The 21605-nt window shown below is 39.6% G+C and overlaps 1 protein-coding gene across 1 annotated transcript in view; it reads right to left on the bottom strand.

The window, feature by feature from the left end:
* KLHL1 (kelch like family member 1) overlaps window positions 1-21605 on the bottom strand; it is a 427542-nt gene that overhangs the window by 72765 nt on the left and 333172 nt on the right. Inside the window, exon 7 of the mRNA XM_034758372.1 lies at window positions 9843-10067. Within this exon, the coding sequence (XP_034614263.1) occupies window positions 9843-10067 (225 nt within the window). The remainder of the gene's footprint in view (window positions 1-9842; window positions 10068-21605) is intronic.

Below are 21605 nucleotides of genomic sequence, written 5' to 3'. Positions count from 1 at the left end.
TGCTGTTTATAAATTAATATACATTATGGATCCCACAATGAGCCAAGTCAGAGAACTATTCCAAAGAATCTGGGGAGCAGGGGCAGTGTGTGTGTGAGAAATAAAGATAAATCCTCCTCCTCCTCTTCCCTCCTTTTACCACTGCCCATTGTTGTACTGACTATTTCTTAGAAATTAGTTGCATTTTTCAGAAAAGCCAGTTTATGCTATGTGGTTGTCTGAAAGCAAAGATGGGAAGCTTTAAGCTGTGCAATTTAAGCTGTGCAATTTCAGTGGATCAAGCGAAGCATTTAGCAGACTTCCCTCCATTAGGAGGTTGGATCCACACCATGGCTTCCTCAGCCCCTTCTTATTACTCTGGTGACAAGGCCAGTAACACAGGCCTTTCAGCCAAAAAAAAAAAAAAATACTAAGGCACATAAACCCCAGGCAAAACTCTGCCTTCCGCTACATCTGTGTGATAGATGAGGAAGAAACAGCATAGCAGCACAGCACATTACAACCTATTGCTCAAAGGAGTGCTATTATGGAAGACCAGCTGCTCTGTTGCTGATCCACCGTAGTCCCAGGGAGCCAACGGGAGCTTAATTAGACTCTTGGTCCCCCTAAATTTATGCAGTGGTGGTGGCAACATGAACCCACAGAAGTTGCAAGATGATACCCTCAGAGCGTTACATATGTGCATTTCTCCCTTGGCCACTATGAACCATTCTGTTCTGCAGTAACAAGTTTGCATGGGTGCCTATAGTGAAAATGACACCTTACCCTCCACTCTTTGTGTGACTCAGTAAATTGCAGCAGGACATTGCTGTAGATAAAATAGTGATTTCACTCACCCCTGAAATTTACCCTTCTACAGTGAAGCACGTCAACTATTCAACAGTGTAGTTAACTATTTAACTACAACAATACACAACAGTTTACTAGGACTGGAGATGAACTATAATTTCACATATTGGAATTAAAGAGAAAAAGTTTAGGTAGCCAGAAATGGCTTTTGGCCAAAACACCAGCAATGTCACCTCTGCTCTTGTTGACAGTCCCCAAGATGGTCATTAGAGATGTCAGGATGCTGGCTTTATGTTTCATCTGATTGAAAACACTTCTAGAGGCACAGTGCCTCCAACTCCTGATTCAAAGGGGTAGATGCCATCCTTGTCATGATTTCCTATAGCATGTGGGTTTTCGTTAGACATTTCCTTTCAAAGTATAGACCATGACAAACCCTGTGTTACATATGGGGTATGACATTCTCCTGATGCTGTGAAATCCCTCCATACTCCCAAATGCTTCAGTTACCAAGGATATGTTTTCCTCCCAGGGCTCTGAACAATTTCCATCTTTGTTATTACGTGCATATTTGATCCTCACCTCTTCGTGAAGTGAGTGACCTGGGGTTGCTAGCAATGATGTTACCTAATATTAAATTAAAAAACAGCAAACAAACAAAAGCAGATTTATTCTAAAGTTTATGAACATATAATGGACTGCAATAAGGGCTCTCCCCAAATTAGACGGAAGCAGTGTAACCATACTTAATCAATAAACATGACTAGAATGGCTACTAGAATAAACTGTGGGGCCCGGTCAAGTGCACTAAACCAAACCAGGTCTACTCACTATGTTAAACACACCCTGAAGTGTCTTCCTCTGTGAAAATTGTTCTTAAAAATGAATAAAAAAGTAAAAATGTATGTAAAAGAAAAAGGCTGCTGAAAATAAAAATCACTGTCATTTAATCTTAAATATATGTTTCTTTCAGTTTCAGAGACCTGGGATGATACTGTAGTTTAGTGGTCTCATCCTACCTCAAAGTGGGCACTGGACACATCGCAAACAACCAGTTTGACACCATAGCCAGGCTCTCATTAGTGGCCTTGTCTACACTGGGAAAATTAGATGTATAGTAAATCCTTTGGTTGAGAAAGACCAGCTAACATGTTTTTATATACCGTTCCCTTTGTCTACAACTAGGTGCCAACTGCTGTTTAATTAACAAGTGTTTGCTAGCTCATTTGATAAATACACTTTGTTTTTCAAATATGGATAAGGCATGTGTGTCCAAGTATGTGTTAGGACAATCTGAACTACCTTAGTGAGTTTTTTTTCTTCTTTTTAAGCTTCTGCTTAAAATTCATTGCAAGCAGCAACATCGGAGGTGGGAAGCCATCCTTTACGAATGCCAGTCAAGCTCCAGTCTTGCTCTCTGTGAGTTCCTACAGACCAGCAGGCAGGCAAGCAAGCCATGGAGCAACCAGAGTTTCTCTCTTCCCTTCCCTGAAAGGCAACAGGTGGTAGTAGCTGCAACAGAGAAAGTGAGTACTCTCAGCTCACAGTAGAGCCACTATTTTGAGATCAGATGGAGTGGTGAGAGGCATTTGGAGAGGCAGTGCCCCTGTTAACTTCCCCATAGTGACAGAGCTGATTCAGACACTTCAATTTAAAGTCACAAGGCATGGCTCAGGGAAAACATTTTCAACTTGAAATAAAATGCAACTTTTTTTTCTTAACTGTCTCCCTTGGGGACCAAAATGTAGACCTGTCAGAGTGGCCCCCAGCCACAGATTGGACACATATTTTCTAATACATTTCATGATAGAACATTTTAGTTTTTAGACTTACGTGAATGCATGATAATCCCAGCTTTCATTTTGTTTTAAATAGCCCTACTGGCTATAAAGAAAGCTTGTAAACATGACCCAAGTGTACCCTAATGGCTAAAAATAAAAAGGTGCATAAAAGAACCCAACGTTTGTTGTATATTTTAGAATCTCATGATTCGTAAGGTGATCTCATGATGTTTGGAACTTGACCGATGATTTTTGAACCTTTGGGGTTGGCAACACTGGGATACTTTTAAAATTAATTAAAGAAAAAATAATCCAAAATACTATTCTTCCAGGCTACAAGATATATAGGGATAGATTGTACCTTTAAGCACTAACCTGAACAAAATGCAGTGCAGAAACAGCACCATCTAAGCAGGCTTTGTGCCTCAGATAAGCACCTTTGAGGCACAGGTCCTCAGGGGCTTCTTTCTTGTGCTTGGAGGTTAAGGGGGCAGGGGGAGGAAAAGGGAGGAAGACAGGAGGGAATAATCTGCTACATCCCTATTACAGGCCACAACATTTTTTCTAAAACAGATGGACAGATATCAAAACATTCTTGTTCAGAAGTATCTAAGTGGACTGAAACATTTTAAGAGCTACCCAGTACATGGTTTCTACCTTCTTATTCAGTTTGGTTTAAAAGTTCTCTAATTCATCACTAGCTGCATTGTAGAATATGTAATTATTTTTTTCTGAGACTTGTCAAATAGCAAGAGTAAAAGTAAAGCCAATAGGAATGAATTACATAAGCGAATCACTGTTTCGTCATTTCAGACTGATGAAAACATAAGGTTAAAATTACATCATTTTGCTCATGCTCACAATGTTTTCTTGTTGACTCAGCATAAGGAGCAAGTGTGATACACATGTATAGCAGTGAATGCTGCTGAGTTCTTTAAACAATTGCTGATAAGGAAATAAGTGATTAGACTATGTTCTCATGGCATGCAGATTTAATCCAGTGCAAACATTGACAGACTTCCTATCATACTGTTATGGACTGTGGTTACAATAATAAAAAAGGAACAAGAATATTGTTAACAGCCATTAAGAACTTGATTTAATATGTAATAAGCATTCCTTGGAAGAGAATGAAAGGATCATTACAATTATCTACTACTAATTAACTGAAATAGACATGAAATATAGGAATTTATGGCAAAGGCATGTGCACTATGCTAAAATTGCCACAAAATATTGAAACAGCAAGGGGAAAAATTGCTTTCTGGGGGGCTGATTCATTTGAGACCAGTGGAAAATATTTAAATTAACAAAATTTTCCCTGCTAGGAATAACAACTGAAGATTTCTGCATAATGAACCTGATGAACAAGCTTCTTAAACCTGTTTCAGAAGACTCATTTTCCCTTTGTTGTTAGGGAAAAGAGATGTTCTCATCTCTAGAGAGGGTATCAACACTAATTTTATCAAGTGGAATTAAAATGCCCTGCCTATCTTACATTTCAAAAGTACTCTCCAGCTAAACCATATCCATAGCAACGCCCAGTGCTGAGACTACTCTTTACCAAGCCTAATCACAATATTATATATACACAAACATTACAGTCTGAGTCTTACATTTCTAACACCCCCAAAACTACCAGAGAGTTCAGTTATTAATTGGCTGGATCCTCAGCTGGTATAAATCAATTGAGGTTAATGAAGCTAGGTTGGCTCACGCCAGCTGAGCCTCTGGCTCTAAGCATTTGAATAAAAACAGAGGAGTTCGTTAATTATGTAGAAACACAGAAATTGCCCAAAAGGATCAGACCAGCATTCAGATCCATAAATGAGATCTAGACTCAGTGTTGTAATACCTATCTTTCAGGCATGCTGCCACCTCGGAGAATCTACCAAGTCAGGTGCCCAGACTCCCTATACAATGCATAAGGAGAGTTAGGAGCCTAGTAGTAAATGCTGAGGGGAGGATTTAAGGCCTGGATCCACAAAGAGACTTAGGTGGTGTGGTGGTGCCCATCTTATAACTTTTAGCTCAGTGATTAGAATACTCATTGAGGATGTGGGGGAAAAAGTCCCCCCTTCGGCCTGAGAGGAAGAAAGAATTTGAATAGGGTTCTCTCACGAAAGTGCGCTAACCACTGTGTTATGAGATATTCTGATGGGGGACTCCCTCAGTCTCTCCTGTTAAAGCTGTTCCTCTGTACACTGGTACAGAGAGAGTGAGAATGACCCTATATTCCAGTGATTAGGCACCCACCAGGAAGTGGAAGATCTAGGGTCAAGTCCCCCTGCTCAGGCAAAATGACTGTAGATAGTCAGTGTTCTCTAGATCATTTCTATAGACATGTCTATAACTTAATATAGAGACAAGATGAGCAAGGTACTGTCTTTTATTAGACCAACTTGTGTTGGTGAGAGAGAGAAGCTATTAAGTTTACACAGACCTGTTCTTCAAGTCTGGGAACCTGAAAAAAAAGCTCTGGGTAAGCTCGAAAACTTGTCTCCCTCACTAACACAAGTTGATCCAATAAAATATATTATCTCACCCACCTTGTCTCTGTCATATCCTGGGACTGACAACGCTGCATATAACTTAATACGGCTTTTTCTATTGTAAATATATTATTTTATCCAGAAATTATTTCTTACTAGTAGAATAATTGTCAGATTACCCAGAATGCTGATGGCATCATTCACAGGTGCCGACTTTTCAAACTGCCGCGGGATGCTTGACCCCTGGCTCTGCCCCAGGCCCTGCCCCCACTCTACTCCCTCCCCCAAGGCCCCACCCCTGCCCTGCCTCTTCCTGCTCCTGCCCCACCCCCACCTCTTCCCTCTCCACCCCTGCCCTGCCTCTTCCTGCCCAGTTCTGCCTCCTTCCCCTGAGTGTACCACATCCTCACTTCTCCCCCCGCCTTCCAGCCTCCCTGCATGATGCAAAACAGCTTTTTGTGGCGGACAGGAGGTGCGGAGAGGGAGGGGGGTGGTGCTGATCTGCGGGGTCGCCAGTAGGCGGAAGGTGCCACGGGGGCAGGAGCTGATGGGGAGCTGCCAGTGGGTGCAGAGCACCCACCATTTTTTCCCCATGGGTGCTCCAGCCCCGAAGTACCCAGAGAGTCAGCGCCTATGGCATCATTAAATATTCTGTACAGCAGTTCTTTAAAACACAGAGCCTTCATTTCAGCCATATTCTCATATTTATACATTATGGGACAAATTGCCATTGCTATGTACTATGGATTAGCCAGTCAATTTCTAATATTCATAAGACCGATTTCTGTTCTATTACACAGGTGTAAATATGGAGTAATTCCATTGAAGTACATGGACTCACTTGAGACCCACACCCTTCAGAGTGTAGAATTTTTCCCTTTGTGAGAGTTGTCCATCATATCTGTGGCACAAGGCATTTAATACACCTCTAAACTGCTCTATTTTCTGGTTCAGTGTAATACAGTAATGTTCTCATTTACTAACAGATTATCTTCAGTTGAGGTCAACTACTGATTATTTCAGAAAATTAGTAACATTACATTTCGAAATGGATATCATCTGCTCTCAGATAATTTGCACAGATAGTCAGTCTATGCTCAGCCTGTAGCATCAGATTATGCACATATATTCTAACTGAAAAAGCACTAGGAAACCATTGTAAAGTCATTTAAAAAATAAGATGATAAAGAAGAAAAAGCTGTACACAGAACACAAAGTTCAAAAGTAATGCAAAAAGAAAGACAATAGTACAACTTGTAACTCAGGGGGATGGACAAGATGACCTAACAGGTCTTTTCCATTTCTAGATTTCATGATTCTATAATGATTCTATCAAAGTAGGCAACCTTACCAGAACGTAGTACAGATAGGTCAGTTTCCCCATACCTTATAAATGTTATATTCTGGTGGTGAATGTCCTCTGGACTCTAAATTGCTCTAAGAGAAAAAAATCCTTCGCTTAATAGCAGAGAATTAAAATTAAAGGATATTTTTGAAGCCTACTTTAAAATGTTGTAGCCTTTTCTGATCCCTTTTGTCTCTCAAGCAGAGTTAATTTACACTATTTCAAAAACTGTATGTAATCCCATTTATATCATCAATGTAACTGAAGTACAAATAACAAAATTAATTGGAATGAAATCAGGATGCCTTGCTTTCCATTAGGAAAAAAAAATCAGCGTTTGCCAATGGAAACCAATAAGCTTGGAAATACATTTTATTTTACAGATGAATACACATTTATGTACAGAATTATTCCAAAGGATTACTAATAAATTAAAATAAAAAAAAATAAAAACCCAAACTTTTTTTTTTTAAGTATTCAGTAGTTTTATCTTAATTTCACTCCAGGCAGGGCAACATGCCACCCATCTCCTGCCAACAACTAATACTGACAAAAAATACAAATAAAATAAAACAGTGTTAAGGTAAACTGGGGATGGGGTGGCTCAAATAAATGGTAATCTTCCACCTATAACTCACTAATCCAGGACCACCTCATTCATTGCCATCTGACAACTCTATGTTAGCCTTCATCCAGCTCCCAGTGGAGAAGTGTATATAACACAAAACCATCAGCATGGTTGGCATACTTCTTGACAGTGTCAGGAGAAAGGTAAGGAATTCAATAGACAAGAAAACAATTATCCGTTCACATCTATAAGGTGGACAGAAAGCTGGCTAGACCATCGGTCTCAACGAGTACTGATCAATGGCTCCATGTCTAGTTGGCAGCCGGTATCAAGAGGAGTACCCCAAGGGTCAGTCCCGAGGCCGGTTTTGTTCAATATCTTCATTAATGATCTGGAGGATGGCATGGATTGTACACTCAGCAAGTTTGGAGATGACACTAAACTGGGAGGAATGGTAGATACGCTGGAGGGTAGGGATAGGATACAGAGGCACCTAGACAAATTAGAGGACTGGGCCAAAAGAAATCTGATGAGGTACAACAGAAGAATCTCATGCACAGCTACAGACTAGGGACTGAGTGGCTAGGCAGCAGTTCTGCAGAAAAGGACCTAGGGGCTACAGTGGACGAGAAGCTGGATATGAGTCAACAATGTGGCCTTGTTGCCAAGAAGGCTAAAGGCATTTTGGGCTGTATAAGTAGGAGCATTTCCAGCAGATCGAGGGACATGATCATTCCCCTCTATTTGGCATTGGTGAGGCCTCATCTGGAGTACTGTGTCCAGTTTTGGGCCCCACACTACAGGAAGGATATGGAAAAACTGGAAAGAATCCAGCGGAGGGCAACAAAAATAATTAGGGGGCTGGAGCATATGACTTATGAGGAGAGGCTGAGGGAACTGGGATTGTTTAGTCTGCAGAAGAGAAGAATGAGGGGGGATTTGATAGCTGCTTTCAACTACCTGAAAGGGGGTTACCTAGGGAGGTGGAGGAATCTCCTTCCTTAGAGGTTTTTAAAGTCAGGCTTGACAAAAAACTCTGGCTGGGATGATTTAGTTGGGGATTGGTTCAGCTTTGAGCAGGGGGTTGGACGAGATGCCTTCATGAGGTCCCTTCTAACCCTAATATTCTATGATCTATGGTCATGTCAGGGAAAGATAACTTGTGCTAACGATGCCTATATTTTACTATACAGAAGAACCTCAGATTTATGAACACCAGAGTTACAAACTGACCAGTCAACCATACACCTCATTTGGAACCGCAAGTACACAATCAGGCAGCAGCAGAGACCAAAAAAAAAAAAAAAAAAAAAAAAGCAAATATAGTAAAATGTGTGTTAAATGTAAACTATTAAAAAATAAAGGGAAAGCCAGCATTTTCCTTCTGCATAGTAAAGTTTCAAAGTTGTATTAAGTCAATGTTCGGTTGTAAACTTTTGAAAGAAAGCCATACTGCTTTATTCAGAGTTACAAGCATTTCAGAGTTATGAAGAGCCTCCATTCCCGAGGTGTTCGTCACTCTGAGGTTCTACTGTACCTACTTTGTGGATAAAGAGAGGACTTCAATCTTCAAGGTAGCCAATCTAGCAATCTTCACAAGTATCACATTTAGTTTAAGTATTATGGGCTGGTGTCATTCATCAGTTTAAATAAAGAATAACTCCAACAATACTCCTGGAGTTACCCTGATATAAGACAGGTGTGAAAGGAGAAAGAGGCCCCGTATCTATATGCTACTGAACATAATGGGCCTAATTTTGACCTTTCATCAGTTGTACAATGGTGTAATATTATTGACTTCCACTGACATGAGAATATATAATATATAATATATAATGTAATATACAGTACCATATTCTCACATCAGTGGATATAAAAGGAGTTACATTGATGGAAATCAAAATCAGGCCCAGTATTTTCAACAGTATACATAGATGCATATATAGCTAGAGAATATGCTCTCTCTCTCTCTCTTTCTCACACACACACACACACACACACACAAGCACACACATTTTGATAATCTAGATGTTTAAATGGATATCCAAAGTCTTCAGATAACTGGAGTTTCAGAAAAGCAAAATTTGGCTTGTATACCAATTTTGAATTCTGGTGACAATTTTTGTTTTTTGGTAGTGAGGATTTAGGTAATCAGGGCTTACCTTTCTATATAATTGTTGATGGATTGTGAAGGGTTTGCATGAAGCAGTAATGTGACTGTAAGCACTCTGGAGTGCAAAGGCATGTGCATGTACTAATCACCTCAGTAACACTTATCCGAGGTAGTCTTGCAGTACACACATGCTACAGGTGCTATTACTGCTGATGAATGTCACTCTTGCCAGTGCTTATAAAGTTATAAGCCTTTCGGCATTGCCACTAAGCTGAATGTACCTCCCGTCTGTATCATCTAGCATAGCTGGGGCTCTCCAAAGACATGAGAGAGTGCAGTGTATTTTAATTGTTTCATCAAACACAAAAAAGAATTCAGGATGACAGTGACAAAAAGAAAATCAAGACTACACTTCGGGGTCAATATTTGCAAGTTTCAGTTTCCTTTTCTTCTACTCCTTCCACCCAAAATTGTATTTGGTTATTCCTTTTTTTAATTTTAGAATTCCATATCCAATTTTTATTTTTCACATACAAAGCACACCACAGAGTGACTGAATATTGTTTTTGTATCTGCATATGAAACATTTTGGCAAATCACATTTCTTTTGCATTGCTGCAATTCCTGGCAACATCCATCAAACACACATCACTACTTATTGCATTGTTCCTTTAGCTCAAAAATACTGAGGTTTGAAGAACAAATTATACATTTCCAAAACAAATTGTATCTCTTTAAAACTTAAATTTCTTACCTAAACCATGCCTATGTGTTGACATTGGGGGTAAGACAGTCCAAGCCTTGGTTTTTGGATTGTAACATTCAACAGTGTTTAATGTCTTTAAACCATCCCGGCCTCCAATAACAAAGAGTTTGTCATCAATGACAGCCACACCAAACTGCAGCCTCCTGCCATTCATCACTCCAGCCTGGATCCATATATTTGTCCTGAGATCATACTTCTCTATAGTTGTAGCACCTGATGAGACATATTAATGGGATAATGTATTTACTGTATATGGCTTCATATACCCCGCCGCCTCCAAAAGGTGAGAGCTTCACGGTAGTTGTCAGCTTGTTTCGTGAGTCTTATCAATTTTTTTCTGTTTATTTAGAGCTGTTCATAAAATGCCCATGAATGAGTGATTGATGCATCTTTTTCTGGAAGAGAAATAGGAACAAATGGCCACTCCAGAATTAGAGTATCATTAGTTTGAATAACATTACGTACTAGCTTTATGATCTCTTTTACAGTTCAGTGGTATAACTCCTTAAGATCACTAACCTCATTACATTTGTTCAGTATCCTATATAAAAACCCGTGTGAAATTAAGTGTTATTTTCATTAGAGATGGGAAGTTAGTTTTCCTATCTAGGTCTATATCTCCTTAGATTTTTTAGTTCAAATCTATTTTTTTGATTGTTTCAGACCAGCTATAAAACCACTGAGTGTCACCTAGAGACTTATAAGTAACGGCATTAAAGTAGATTTATTTATACGTCCAACAACATTTCCTTCTGAATATGCTTATTTGTTTTACTTACACATCTGACACCAGAAGCTGCGAAGAGCAAAACATATAAAATAATTATAAATCTTGTCATGATTAGCTGGTAAGTTAAGAAGCTCCTGCTGCTAAAAGTAACTTGTACATAACAAGGAAAGAGAAATGCAATAAACTTGGTTATAAGAAACACAGAGATAAAGGGAGCATAATTAACTTAATCAAGTACCAGTCTAACAGAATAATGGATTCCATTAATTTAAATATGCATATAGGCAAGGTTAATCTAAATCCAGATCACAAATATCTAAATGACAGATGGTTTTAAAGTAGTCCATAGGAAAGATACATAATGATTACTATAATCTGTACACCTTCAGTGTTTTATTTTCATACACATTGGCACATCTAACAATGCTTCATCTCTAATGATTAAGTATCCCTAGATAGAAAATCAGCATCATTACCCTCTTCAGTTAAGCTTCACTATCCTATTTTATTTGGACTGTAATAAAAGGTTACAATTCTTTGGAAAACAATTCTTTCAGGATTCATTCATTCTTTGGAACAGAAGAAGCAATAAGCAAAACAAAACAAAACCTTGTGGAAGCAGTAGTTTTGTTAATTGAACTAAAACAGATGTGATTTAAATTCAATTTGTATCCAAGTTTAATAGAGCAATAATAATGTAGATGCTCAACTGGATATATTAAATCCCATGTTAGTTTTCTGAAGCTATAAGAAATATGAACTAATTTCCACATTCAATTAACTCAGGTTGTTTTTTTTTTTCTTCTGCAGACCTTAATTTAAAATTGTGAGTTGCATAAATAAATTAATCTAGAGATCAGAGAGAATTTTAATATAGTTGTTTGGTGATATTGCATGGAATATTAACATAACCCACATTGCTGACTGACGTTGTTACAAATTCTTGTGTTTGCATTACTAAGAAGTGTTTTACATGCTGCAGGTATTGATTTCATAACTGACATGGCACTGTAATGTACAGGTTTTCTATCTGGCAGTTAAAAAATACAGTTGAGATGTTTTGCAATTTTGATGGCAGATCATACCCAGTAAATATTTTTACATTATGGTCAGTTGCATAGTTTCCTATTTTCTAATCTTGGCTAAGTTTTAAAGTTTGACACAATGTTTTATTTAAACTCTAATTTGAGTGTTTGATCCTGCAAGTGTTTCATGAATGGTTGCCTGACATTTTTCAAGCAAATTCATACAGAAGCTAGCCATAGCTAGGCCAGCCATAAACTCATCTGATTGAAGCTAATATCCTAGACCCAAAATAATCTGGAGTTAGGCCAGGGTATGGGATGGAAACAGCTTTAGTTGCACCTATGGATGATCTCCAGCTCTAAATGGGTTTGGATAGACATCCATTCTCATCCTCCTGGATCTCTCTCTACAGCATTTGACATTGCTGACCTGGAGACACTGCTGTCCCACCTGAGAGAGGTGGCAGTGGTCAGGAGAATGTATTAAAAATGGTTTACATCCTTCCTGGAGAGACACAGTCTCAGAGAAGTGATGGAGAACTGCACTTCTGCCACTAGCCTGCTTCCTGTGGAGTCCCACAAGAATCAATTCTCTCTCTTGTCCTATTCAACACTAACATGCAGCTACTAGGTGAACTGGTCAGATGACATTGTCTCAAGTGCCAGGAATATGCAAATGACACACTGCTCTTTCTATCCTTCATGATATATGTCCATACCACTATTATCAAGATGGCTGGGTGCTTGGATGAGGTCTTCTCATGGACAAAGGACAGATGGTTGAAGTTGAACCTGAGTACGATAGAGGTTTTGCTGATAGGCAGAGGAAAACTCTTTGTAAAATGTGCAGCTATGGTGCAGTCTGCTCTGGTTGAAGGTACACACCTAATTGTCAATTCAGTCCATAATTTAGGGATGCTCCTAGACTTCTCACTGATGCTAAGCTCCCACATTGTAGCATTTGTGAGTAATGCTTTCTGCCATGTTCGCAGTCTCTGTCCCATCCTGGCACACGATGTCCTGGTCTTCGATATAAAGCAGGGGTTACCAAAATTGGTTTACGGCTTGTTCGGGGTAAGCCCTTGGCGGGCCACGAGACACTTTGTTTACCTGAACATCCACAGGTACGGCTGGTTGCAGCTCCCAGTGGCTCCAGTTTGCCATTCCAGGCCAATGGAAGTTGCGGGAACTGGCGCAGGCCAGGCCACTGCTTCCCGCAGCTCCCATTGGCTGGGAACTTACCCTGAACAAGCTGCAAACCAAGTTTGGGAACCCCTGATATAAAGGCATTTGCAATGCAGCACAATCCGGGCATGAAGCCATCAGCTCTTAGGAAATTCCAACTACTAGAGAATGCTGTAGCATTTCTCCTCAGTAACACAACTACTGTGAGCACCTCAAACCTGTCCTCCACTCTCTTCACTGACTTCCCATATAGAACATCAAGTCAAGTTCAAGATCTCAATCCTTATTTTCAGGGCACTCAGTGTCCTGGGATCAGCATATCTACATAATCATTTAGCACCTCAGGTTGATGACCATGGTTGACAGCTCTGCTCCTCTGCCACAATGGCACTCTGTGGCATAAACGTAATGATTATTTATGCAAGAAATGGAGCTTTCATGAGAGTGGGTCTGAGACTGTGGAATTAATTCCCCTAGGAATGAAGGATCATCACAAACATCACCACTTTCCATTCCAAGTAAAAGGTGAATTTCTTTAACCTTGAAAAAGGTCATTAGAGTGTGTACATATGCCAAAACAAAATACTAAACTGAACACAGTTTTTTTCCCACTGGGGAAAGGATGAGAGCAAGAATGAACCACATGTCATGGTAGTTGATGAACTACTGGAAAGGTTCTCAGATACTACAGGATCACCACTGCCAGACAGCAATGAGAAGATTATCTTAATCATTTCAGTCTGAATGAAAGTGAGGCAGGCAGGAATGGGACAGAAGAAACTGTTACTTAGTCCTGCTGAAAGTAAATTCAATACTGATAGTTTTTAGCATGCGTGTACAAGGCTTTGAGAATTTTTGTGCATGGACTTGATGTGCTTTACAAGCAAGTGTGGGCAACAAAATATTTTTGCCATAGTAAGTTTTTCTAATATAGACAAGGCCAATGGAAATTATATGCAGAGTGCTTGAAGCTTGCATTGGGAATAAGGAGAGAGGCTATTAGCTAGCTAAGTAGGGAGGTGGTCACTCTGTGTGGCTTTGCAGAGAGTGGCAGAAGAGGGCAGCGGAGGGGGTTCTTGGGGAAAATTCACTGGCGCTGAAGACGACCAAGAGCACCCAAGACTCATCACTTGACTGGAACTTTGCCCAGAACTCCTGAACTCTATGTGCAGACACATTGCTAGGTGTCTGCCCTTTCAGACTGTGGTACAACTGGGACCTGTGGAGCCTTGTGTTGAATGCAACCCTGTTTTATTGCACCACCTATCTTCCCCCCTGTTGTTTTTCTCCTTTTATCCCTCCGTAAATAAATATTTCCCTTTCTCATATTCATTGTACTCTCCCGGTGTGTGTGTTCACTCTGAGGGGCTTGGAATAGGTGCCCCTAGGGTGGAAGAGATTTTCCCTGCAGTGTTCCTGTGTGTGTCTTCTCTTGGCCAGAGCTGCCTGCAGAGCAGACTTTATCTTGGCCATGAAGGTGCTAAAGTTACAGATGTTTATGCTGTTCCTGATTTCTATTCAAGTTAACTAGTATTGGTAGAGCTCAGATGCACAATAGAATGGAGAACACCTTTCACATCCAGCTTGCTAGAAAACACAACAAATTCCCTCGAGGATGATCTTGGGAAGCTAAACATGCATTCCTCCAAATTAAGTTACTGCAACTTACTCACTATATCTAGGCATAAAACTAGAAGCAATGCAGAAAGCTCTGAGTTTGTTCATAATGTTGCAGCCCAACTCAAATTGGATGAAACATCACAAGCATATTACTTATATGTTGCAATCCCTCCACTGGCTCACAGTCTATTTTGGTTGCTAGCTCAAGTTCAATTGATAGGAAAAAAACTGCATCTCTAAGAAAGCTATCTCCCTATAGCCAGAATGATAGGGCTATAAGGAAAAAGGGAGGAGGGAAAATGAAGTATAGGTATATATCTCAAGCAAAGCCTTTTGTACCTGGGAAGGGAAAAGAGCTAAGTTTCCAGGTTTACAAAGGACCTCACCAAAGGACCTCGCCAAAATCTAATTTCCTTCGAAGCACCAATATACTATGGCAGTGGGTCCTATAGGCCAAATCTTCAGACCAATAAATATACTGCATTATTGATTTTTTTTCTCTTACTGTTCAGACATTTTTTAAGGTTTACTCTGCAAATATTTTAGAAACCAATAGTTTTTATCATATTTCAAGTGACAACACAACAAAAATGTTGAGTGGAATTTATAATTCTGGCAAAATTAAGCAAACACAGAACAGAACTCTTAATGTATCATTGTGCTAATTACACACTGCAGCTCTGTGAAGTGAACTGTGGGCAACATTTTGTATTTAAAACCTCCAAAATATAATCTTTCTATGAAAATCTTAGCTTGAGTTCTCATTAGCTTGATGATTGGAGTTTTAAAATTAATTATTTGTGCTTAATTTCTCCAAACTGCTACTATGCAGACTACTACTTGATTGAATAGAAATGATTAGTGTCTCTAAAAATGTTTCTGGATATAACAGGAAACAAACTTTCTTATGTCCCTAACTCTTCTCTCTCTCCTTTCAGGTAATCCTCATTGTGCAGATATGTACAGATCCTCTTTCCGTCAACACTCTCTGCTCTTGACATCCTTATTTTTACTCTTTTTTTCATGTTCCTCACCAATGCTCATGGCCACACCATTGAACTCATCATGAGCAATGCCCTTTCTGCCTGATCTCATCTAGACCAGCCATGTATTAATTACATTTGAACAATTTTGCTGTTGACCACCCCTTTGAAAACCTACTATCTCCTCTAAACCTACTATTCAGATTCTCAAGGATGATTTACTTTCTCAGTTCCCCCTTTCTGTCAGTGCTTTGCACTGATAGCCTAACATGTAATGCCCTTAAACAACTTGCTTCATGGTAGGGGCAATGCAACTTGTTAAATTCACATATACCAAACTGCATGCTACATATTTGAAAAGTACTGTCCCAGGATATTAGGGCTTTAGATGGAAGACTCTGCCTTTCAGTAGTACTTTCTATTATGTTTTGTTTTACATGAATTGACAAAATAACACAAAAGTTTTATCTTATGTAATTACTCTTTTGTAGTATTTCCATGCCTCAGTTAGCCATCTGTAAGATGTTGCTATTATTCCCTCCCCCCTTATTACAAATGGGAACTCCTATTAATGTCAGTGGGTCAATGGGACAAACATAGAGTGAATATGACTAACGTATGCCTTTGTTGCTGGTAAATATCATGGTGAGCAAGGTAAGACAGAGTTACGTTAAAATGAACATTTGTATAAGCTTTACCTTTGATGGAAATTTCAGCTCTTTACTGCTAGTAATATTTTGATAGCTGTAGACTGGTTTTCTCTCAGGCATTTTTAAATCATTTTATTTTTTGAAGAAATGCCCCCCTCCCTTTGTGCTGTCATGCCAGCTGCCAAGCCTGCTTGCTAGAAACTGATAAAATATTTACATGACCTGCAATGAAGGCAGTGTGCAGATTCCTTAAAACAGCTGTTATGATGATTGGAAGGCGGTAGGAGACCGGAAACAGACAGAGTACAATAGGCACTTTATCCAGTATCTCTCCAGTAAGAGTTTTCATCCAAATCACTGGAGAAATCATAATTATCTCTCTATAACTTCCAACAATAGAAAAGTTTTCTGCTGCATGAGTTTATCACAGAGATATTTTTTCACACAAGTCTAATTTTCACAGTGAACCTAATTAATATAGTCACACGTACAAGTGCTGGCACGCTTGGAGGCAGAGCAAACATATTTGCACCCTCTCCCAGAGGTGACACATTGGAGGGGAACACATGGGGTCATGTGCCCCCCAATTTTTTGGCTGCATCCCCCCCCAACTGGGACAGACTGCGTGGCCCTCTGAGGTGAATCAGGGGGTGGAGGTTGCGCTCCCTTCCTGAGCCCCACCACTCGAGGCTGACCCCACTGAGCGGGCCTGGCCCCAGAGATGACTTCTGTATTTGGGGGACATCGGGCTTAATAAAAATGTTTGTGGGCAGAGAATATGGAAGTTAGACACACAAGTGTGTGTACGGGAAGAGGTTGTACATTCACCCAATCACAGAACAGAGATAATGTGGTGTGATTTATCTGACCATTCATTACTAAATAACACATCTTGATTTTTGAATTTTGGACAATCCAGAATGCAAACATTATGACAAGGTATCTGTTGAATAAATTTGAGGAAATTATGATCTGCCTGTCAATAGCCCACAAACAGAAAAGCATGGCTCCATTTGCTGAATAAGTTATTCACTCAACTCTATTTAAAATCATAAGTTAGAAGTGGAATAGACATATCGAGTTATCATGTTTATCCCCTATGTAGTCCACTAGCATTGCCCTCATCCCGCCAATCTCAAATTTGATCCACTGACTTTTTCCTGGTGGCCCTCAGCACAAAACACATTTTGGGGGATTGAGTACTTAGGAGTGCAGGTCCTTAGAGGCATCTATCTTGTATGAAGTTGTGCACTTAATGAAAGAGCTGGAAAACCACTGCTGTAAACAATGTGTTGTGAGGGACAAATCTCAGATCGTTCAATTCAGATATTAATCCAAACTTCTTTGTTTTACAGGATCATACTAGAAATTTCATAACAACAAGATTTGTGGTGCTTCCTGCCTGGTCAGAAATACTGCAAGAACAATTTTTCTCCCACAATTATTTTGTCATTTCTGTTTCTGGTTCCAGCCACAGCCTGGAACTCAGAGGGGAAAAAATGGAAAATAGAGTGAAATAAAAAGAAAATGTTAATCAATCATTTTCAAACATCAGAAAAGCTTTATAGCAGCAGAACTGGACAAATTGAATTTTTTGGTTTGGTGTCCAAAAGCAAAACATTTCATTTCAGCTCCAATGAAAGGAAACATTTTATTTCTCTTTTGGGTGTTTTATTACCTTTAAAAAAATCTAGCTAAATTTCTAAACAGAACATCATCTTAGAAGCAAAAAGCTGGGAGGCCCCCAGAGAACAAGAGAAGGAATTTTGTTGGTCTTCAGCAGGGACGGCAGCAGAGTCTGTTCTCCGAGCGATCCTATCCCCCATATAATCCTCCCACGGTGTCTATCTGCAGCTTATCGGCCAGGGGCTTCCCCTCCAGCTTCTGGGCAATGGTGTCCCCACTCAGGGCAGCGGTGTCACTCCTGCCACGGGGCTGGCACCATGCTGGGGGCAGTTTGGGGCCAAGCTTTCCCTTTGCTCCTGGTCCTGGGCTGCAGCAGCTGCTCTCCTTTGAGCCCCCAGGGTCCTGCCTGGATTTCCCAGAGAGGCTCTGGCCACCCAACCCTTGTGAGGAAGTTTCAGTAGCCTTTAGATGCCCTTCCCCCTTTCCCAGGAGTTTGCCTGGATGCACTCCAAGTGGCACTTGGGGATGCAGGAGAGCAGGAGCTCCCAGCTAGGGGAGGGAGCTGCTGGAGACCTGGCTGACTCTTATTTTAAGCATGTGAAGAATCAGATTGAATGTCCATTAAGCAGAGTCACACAGCGATTTTCTGCAGTCCACAGCATATTCCCCAAAGTCACTCTCTAGTTTGACATTTTTTTAGTATTCATAATTCACTAAGGTTTCCATAATTATCATTCTTTGTGGACTTCCATTCTAGTTTATGAAATAACCACAGTGACTGACCAGTAATATTTCCTGTTGAGCACTTTTAACTGCACTCTGCTAATGATGCTCTCCCTAATGATGCTACTGTAAATGAACCATCCTTTGCAAAACAATGCCGCATTTAAAGATATATCTAAACAACTGTAAGAAGGGATACTTGCATAATTTAGAAAACTGAAAACCTCCTGACTATGTTCATAGTCTGCTTGCTGTAGTGTCATCTCCAAATGCATGCACTGAGGTAGCCAAGAGCTAAGCAATGAGCTATCTGTTCATCCTCAGTATCTCAAAAGATAACAAAATTGCTGCTATTATTGTTTATATAGCATTAAGCATTTGCTAGGTGCTTTACACACACATATGAAAAGAAAATTTCTTCCCTAGATTTGGATTTATCTATAATTTGCCATCTGGACGGTGGATACAAAAAAATTCCCAAATTTGGGTCTTTTCAGTTTGCCAATGATCTGTTATAACATAATTTAAGGAATTACATTTTGGTGCTTTGTAAATCATTTGAAAGTCCTTTCATTTTAAAGTGTTTAGAGGGTACTACATGATGGTTTTACTCTGTACTTGTAAGGCCTTAGGTTAACACTGGTTTGAACATTTCTTAAAAATATACTAAAATAAAATTTCCATCGCCACCATATGGGATGTGTCACAGTTACTGACCCACAGCTGTATGGCAGTTTTTAAAGTGATGCAAATCCCTGTGGTTTGATTAATTACTGGACTCAGAACTCCACATTAATATGCCTTTGCCAAACATGGCTACCTCTCTCTCTCTCCCCATCTGTTTCCCTACATGCTCTGCTTCGCTAAGCTCCTCTCAGCCTCTTTGCAATTACTGTTTGCTCACAAAAAAGTTGATCTCTCCACCACTACAAAGAGTAAATTATTTTGGAATTAAATAACATTTCCCCCCAAAAGCTCTTTTCCATCTCTCTTTGATAACAGCAGCACTGACCACCATTCAGCTTTTTAATAAATTTACAGAAGAATTTGAGGAGGGAAGAAAATAGTGGTTAGAGAAAGGAGATGAGAGAGCAGAGAAAGGGAAGCAAAAGGGAGCAAGGAAGGCATCAGAGAGTAAATGGGGGAGAGGAAAAAATGTGGGGCTGGCAGGTATTGGGGCTATAGTAGGGATTGCGTGAAAGGAAAAAAAAGATCATATTTCACTATTATAACCTGAGGCTGACCCCTGTTAACTTGGTAATAACCGTATTTTATTGGAGGAGGAGCTTAAGGATGCTCAAGTAGTTAGGGGGTTAGCCTGGATTTGGGAGACCCGGGTTCAAATCCCTACTATGCCACAGACGTTCTGTGTGACCCTAGACAAGTAAGTTAATCTCTCTGTGCCTCAGCTTTCTTATCTGTAAAATGGGGATAATAGTACTTCTCTGCCTCCTGAGAGTGCTATGAGGATAAATGCATTAAAGATTGTGAGGACCTCAGATACCATGATGAGGGCAATAGAAGTCCCTAAGACATGGATTAGCCTTGAGATTCATTTTCCTATAAGCACCTCAGCTTTCTGCCATTGAGTTTAGATGGCTCAGGATAATGTTGCAGCTTCATAGAGGAAGTACTCTTCAGTTATCATCTCAATAAATATATATGGGCAAGAATTTTGAAGATAGGGATCTGGCCCATTATGTGCATTTTTCTAAGCACAGTAAGTGTTCTCAGCAGTGTTAACTTTTGTAGGCAGAAAGAAAAATAAAATAATAATCTGAAATATTAAGGAAAGAAGTCTGATACTATTCTCTCAACTTCCAGCCATACATTATCATGTAAAGAATATGGAAAAATATTTTACTTTCTGCTTACAATACTGTTAAATTATTGAACACACAAAAACCTATCACAAAAAAAGAAAAGAAAAAAAACAACTCTAGACAATCAGAAAACCTCTAAATTCCAGCCAAACCCCAAAATTATTGAAGGATGTACTGATGTTAACTACCCTTTTGGGGTAAATTAAAAAACAAATAATACATGGAACCATAAATGAAAGGACTTCTTATATTTCATGTTCCCAGTAAACAGTCTATGAGTGTAAATCCAAAGTTTATGACATTTTCACAAAGAAGTATTGTATCCACATTAAAAAAAAAAAAAAAAACGCTGGCAAGAGAAAACGTTTGTAAACTGATTTGTTTCAACCTGTTATATTTTTAAAGGCTGTAGATACAAATAAACTGTTCTTGCTCAATATTTATTATTGTTTTTCTTGCCTTAAAATGAGAACAGCAGAGACCTCGATAAATAGATGGAACATGAGTCTAGCTACTGTAGCTTCTGTAAATCCTGCTCTTTAACAGGATCCATTGTGAATTGGTTCCTGGACCTATGCTATTTAACACTTTTATCAGTGATAAGTAAGAAAACATAAAATCATCATGGCAACTTTTCAGTTGACACAAAGATTGTGGGAGTGCTAAATAATGAAGAGGACACTGATATAGAGCATCCTGGATCGATTAGTAAGCAAAGGATATGTAACAAGCCTTGTGGATAGGGGGAAGTGGTAGACGTGGTATATCTTGATTTTAGTAACGTTTTTGTTACTGTCGCGTATGACCTTCTCATAAATAAACTAGGGAAATGCAACCTAAATGGAGCTACTATAATGTGGGTGCAAAACTGGTTGGAAAACCATTCCCAGAGAGTAGTTATCAGTGGTTCACAGACAGGCTGGAAGGGCATAATGAGTGGGGTCCCACAGGGATCAGTTCTGGGTTCTGTTCTGTACAATATCTTCATCAATGATTTAGATAAACCATACAGAGTACACTTATAAAGTTTGCGGATGATACCAAACTGGGAGGGGTTGCAAGTGCTTTGGAGGATAGGATTAATATTCAAAATGATCTGGACAAACCGGAGAAATGGTCTGAAGTAAACAGGATGAAATTCAATAAGGACAAATGCAAAGTACTCCACTTAGGAAGGAACAATCAGTTGCACACATACAAAATGGGAAATGACTGCCTAGGAAGAAGTACTGCTTCCGCATCTGGGGGTTAAACTGGACCATAAGCTAAATTTGAGTCAACAGTGTAACGCTGTTGCAGAAAAAGAGAATATCATTCTGGGATTTATTAGCAGGAGTGTCGTAAGCAGGACACGAGAAGTAATTCTTCCGCTCTACTCCGCTCTGA

This window comes from Trachemys scripta, chromosome 1 (assembly GCF_013100865.1).
Source record: "Trachemys scripta elegans isolate TJP31775 chromosome 1, CAS_Tse_1.0, whole genome shotgun sequence".
NCBI classification, from domain to species: domain Eukaryota; kingdom Metazoa; phylum Chordata; order Testudines; family Emydidae; genus Trachemys; species Trachemys scripta.
Note: the sequence above shows the minus strand (reverse complement) of the source record. Positions and strands in the feature narration are given on the sequence as shown.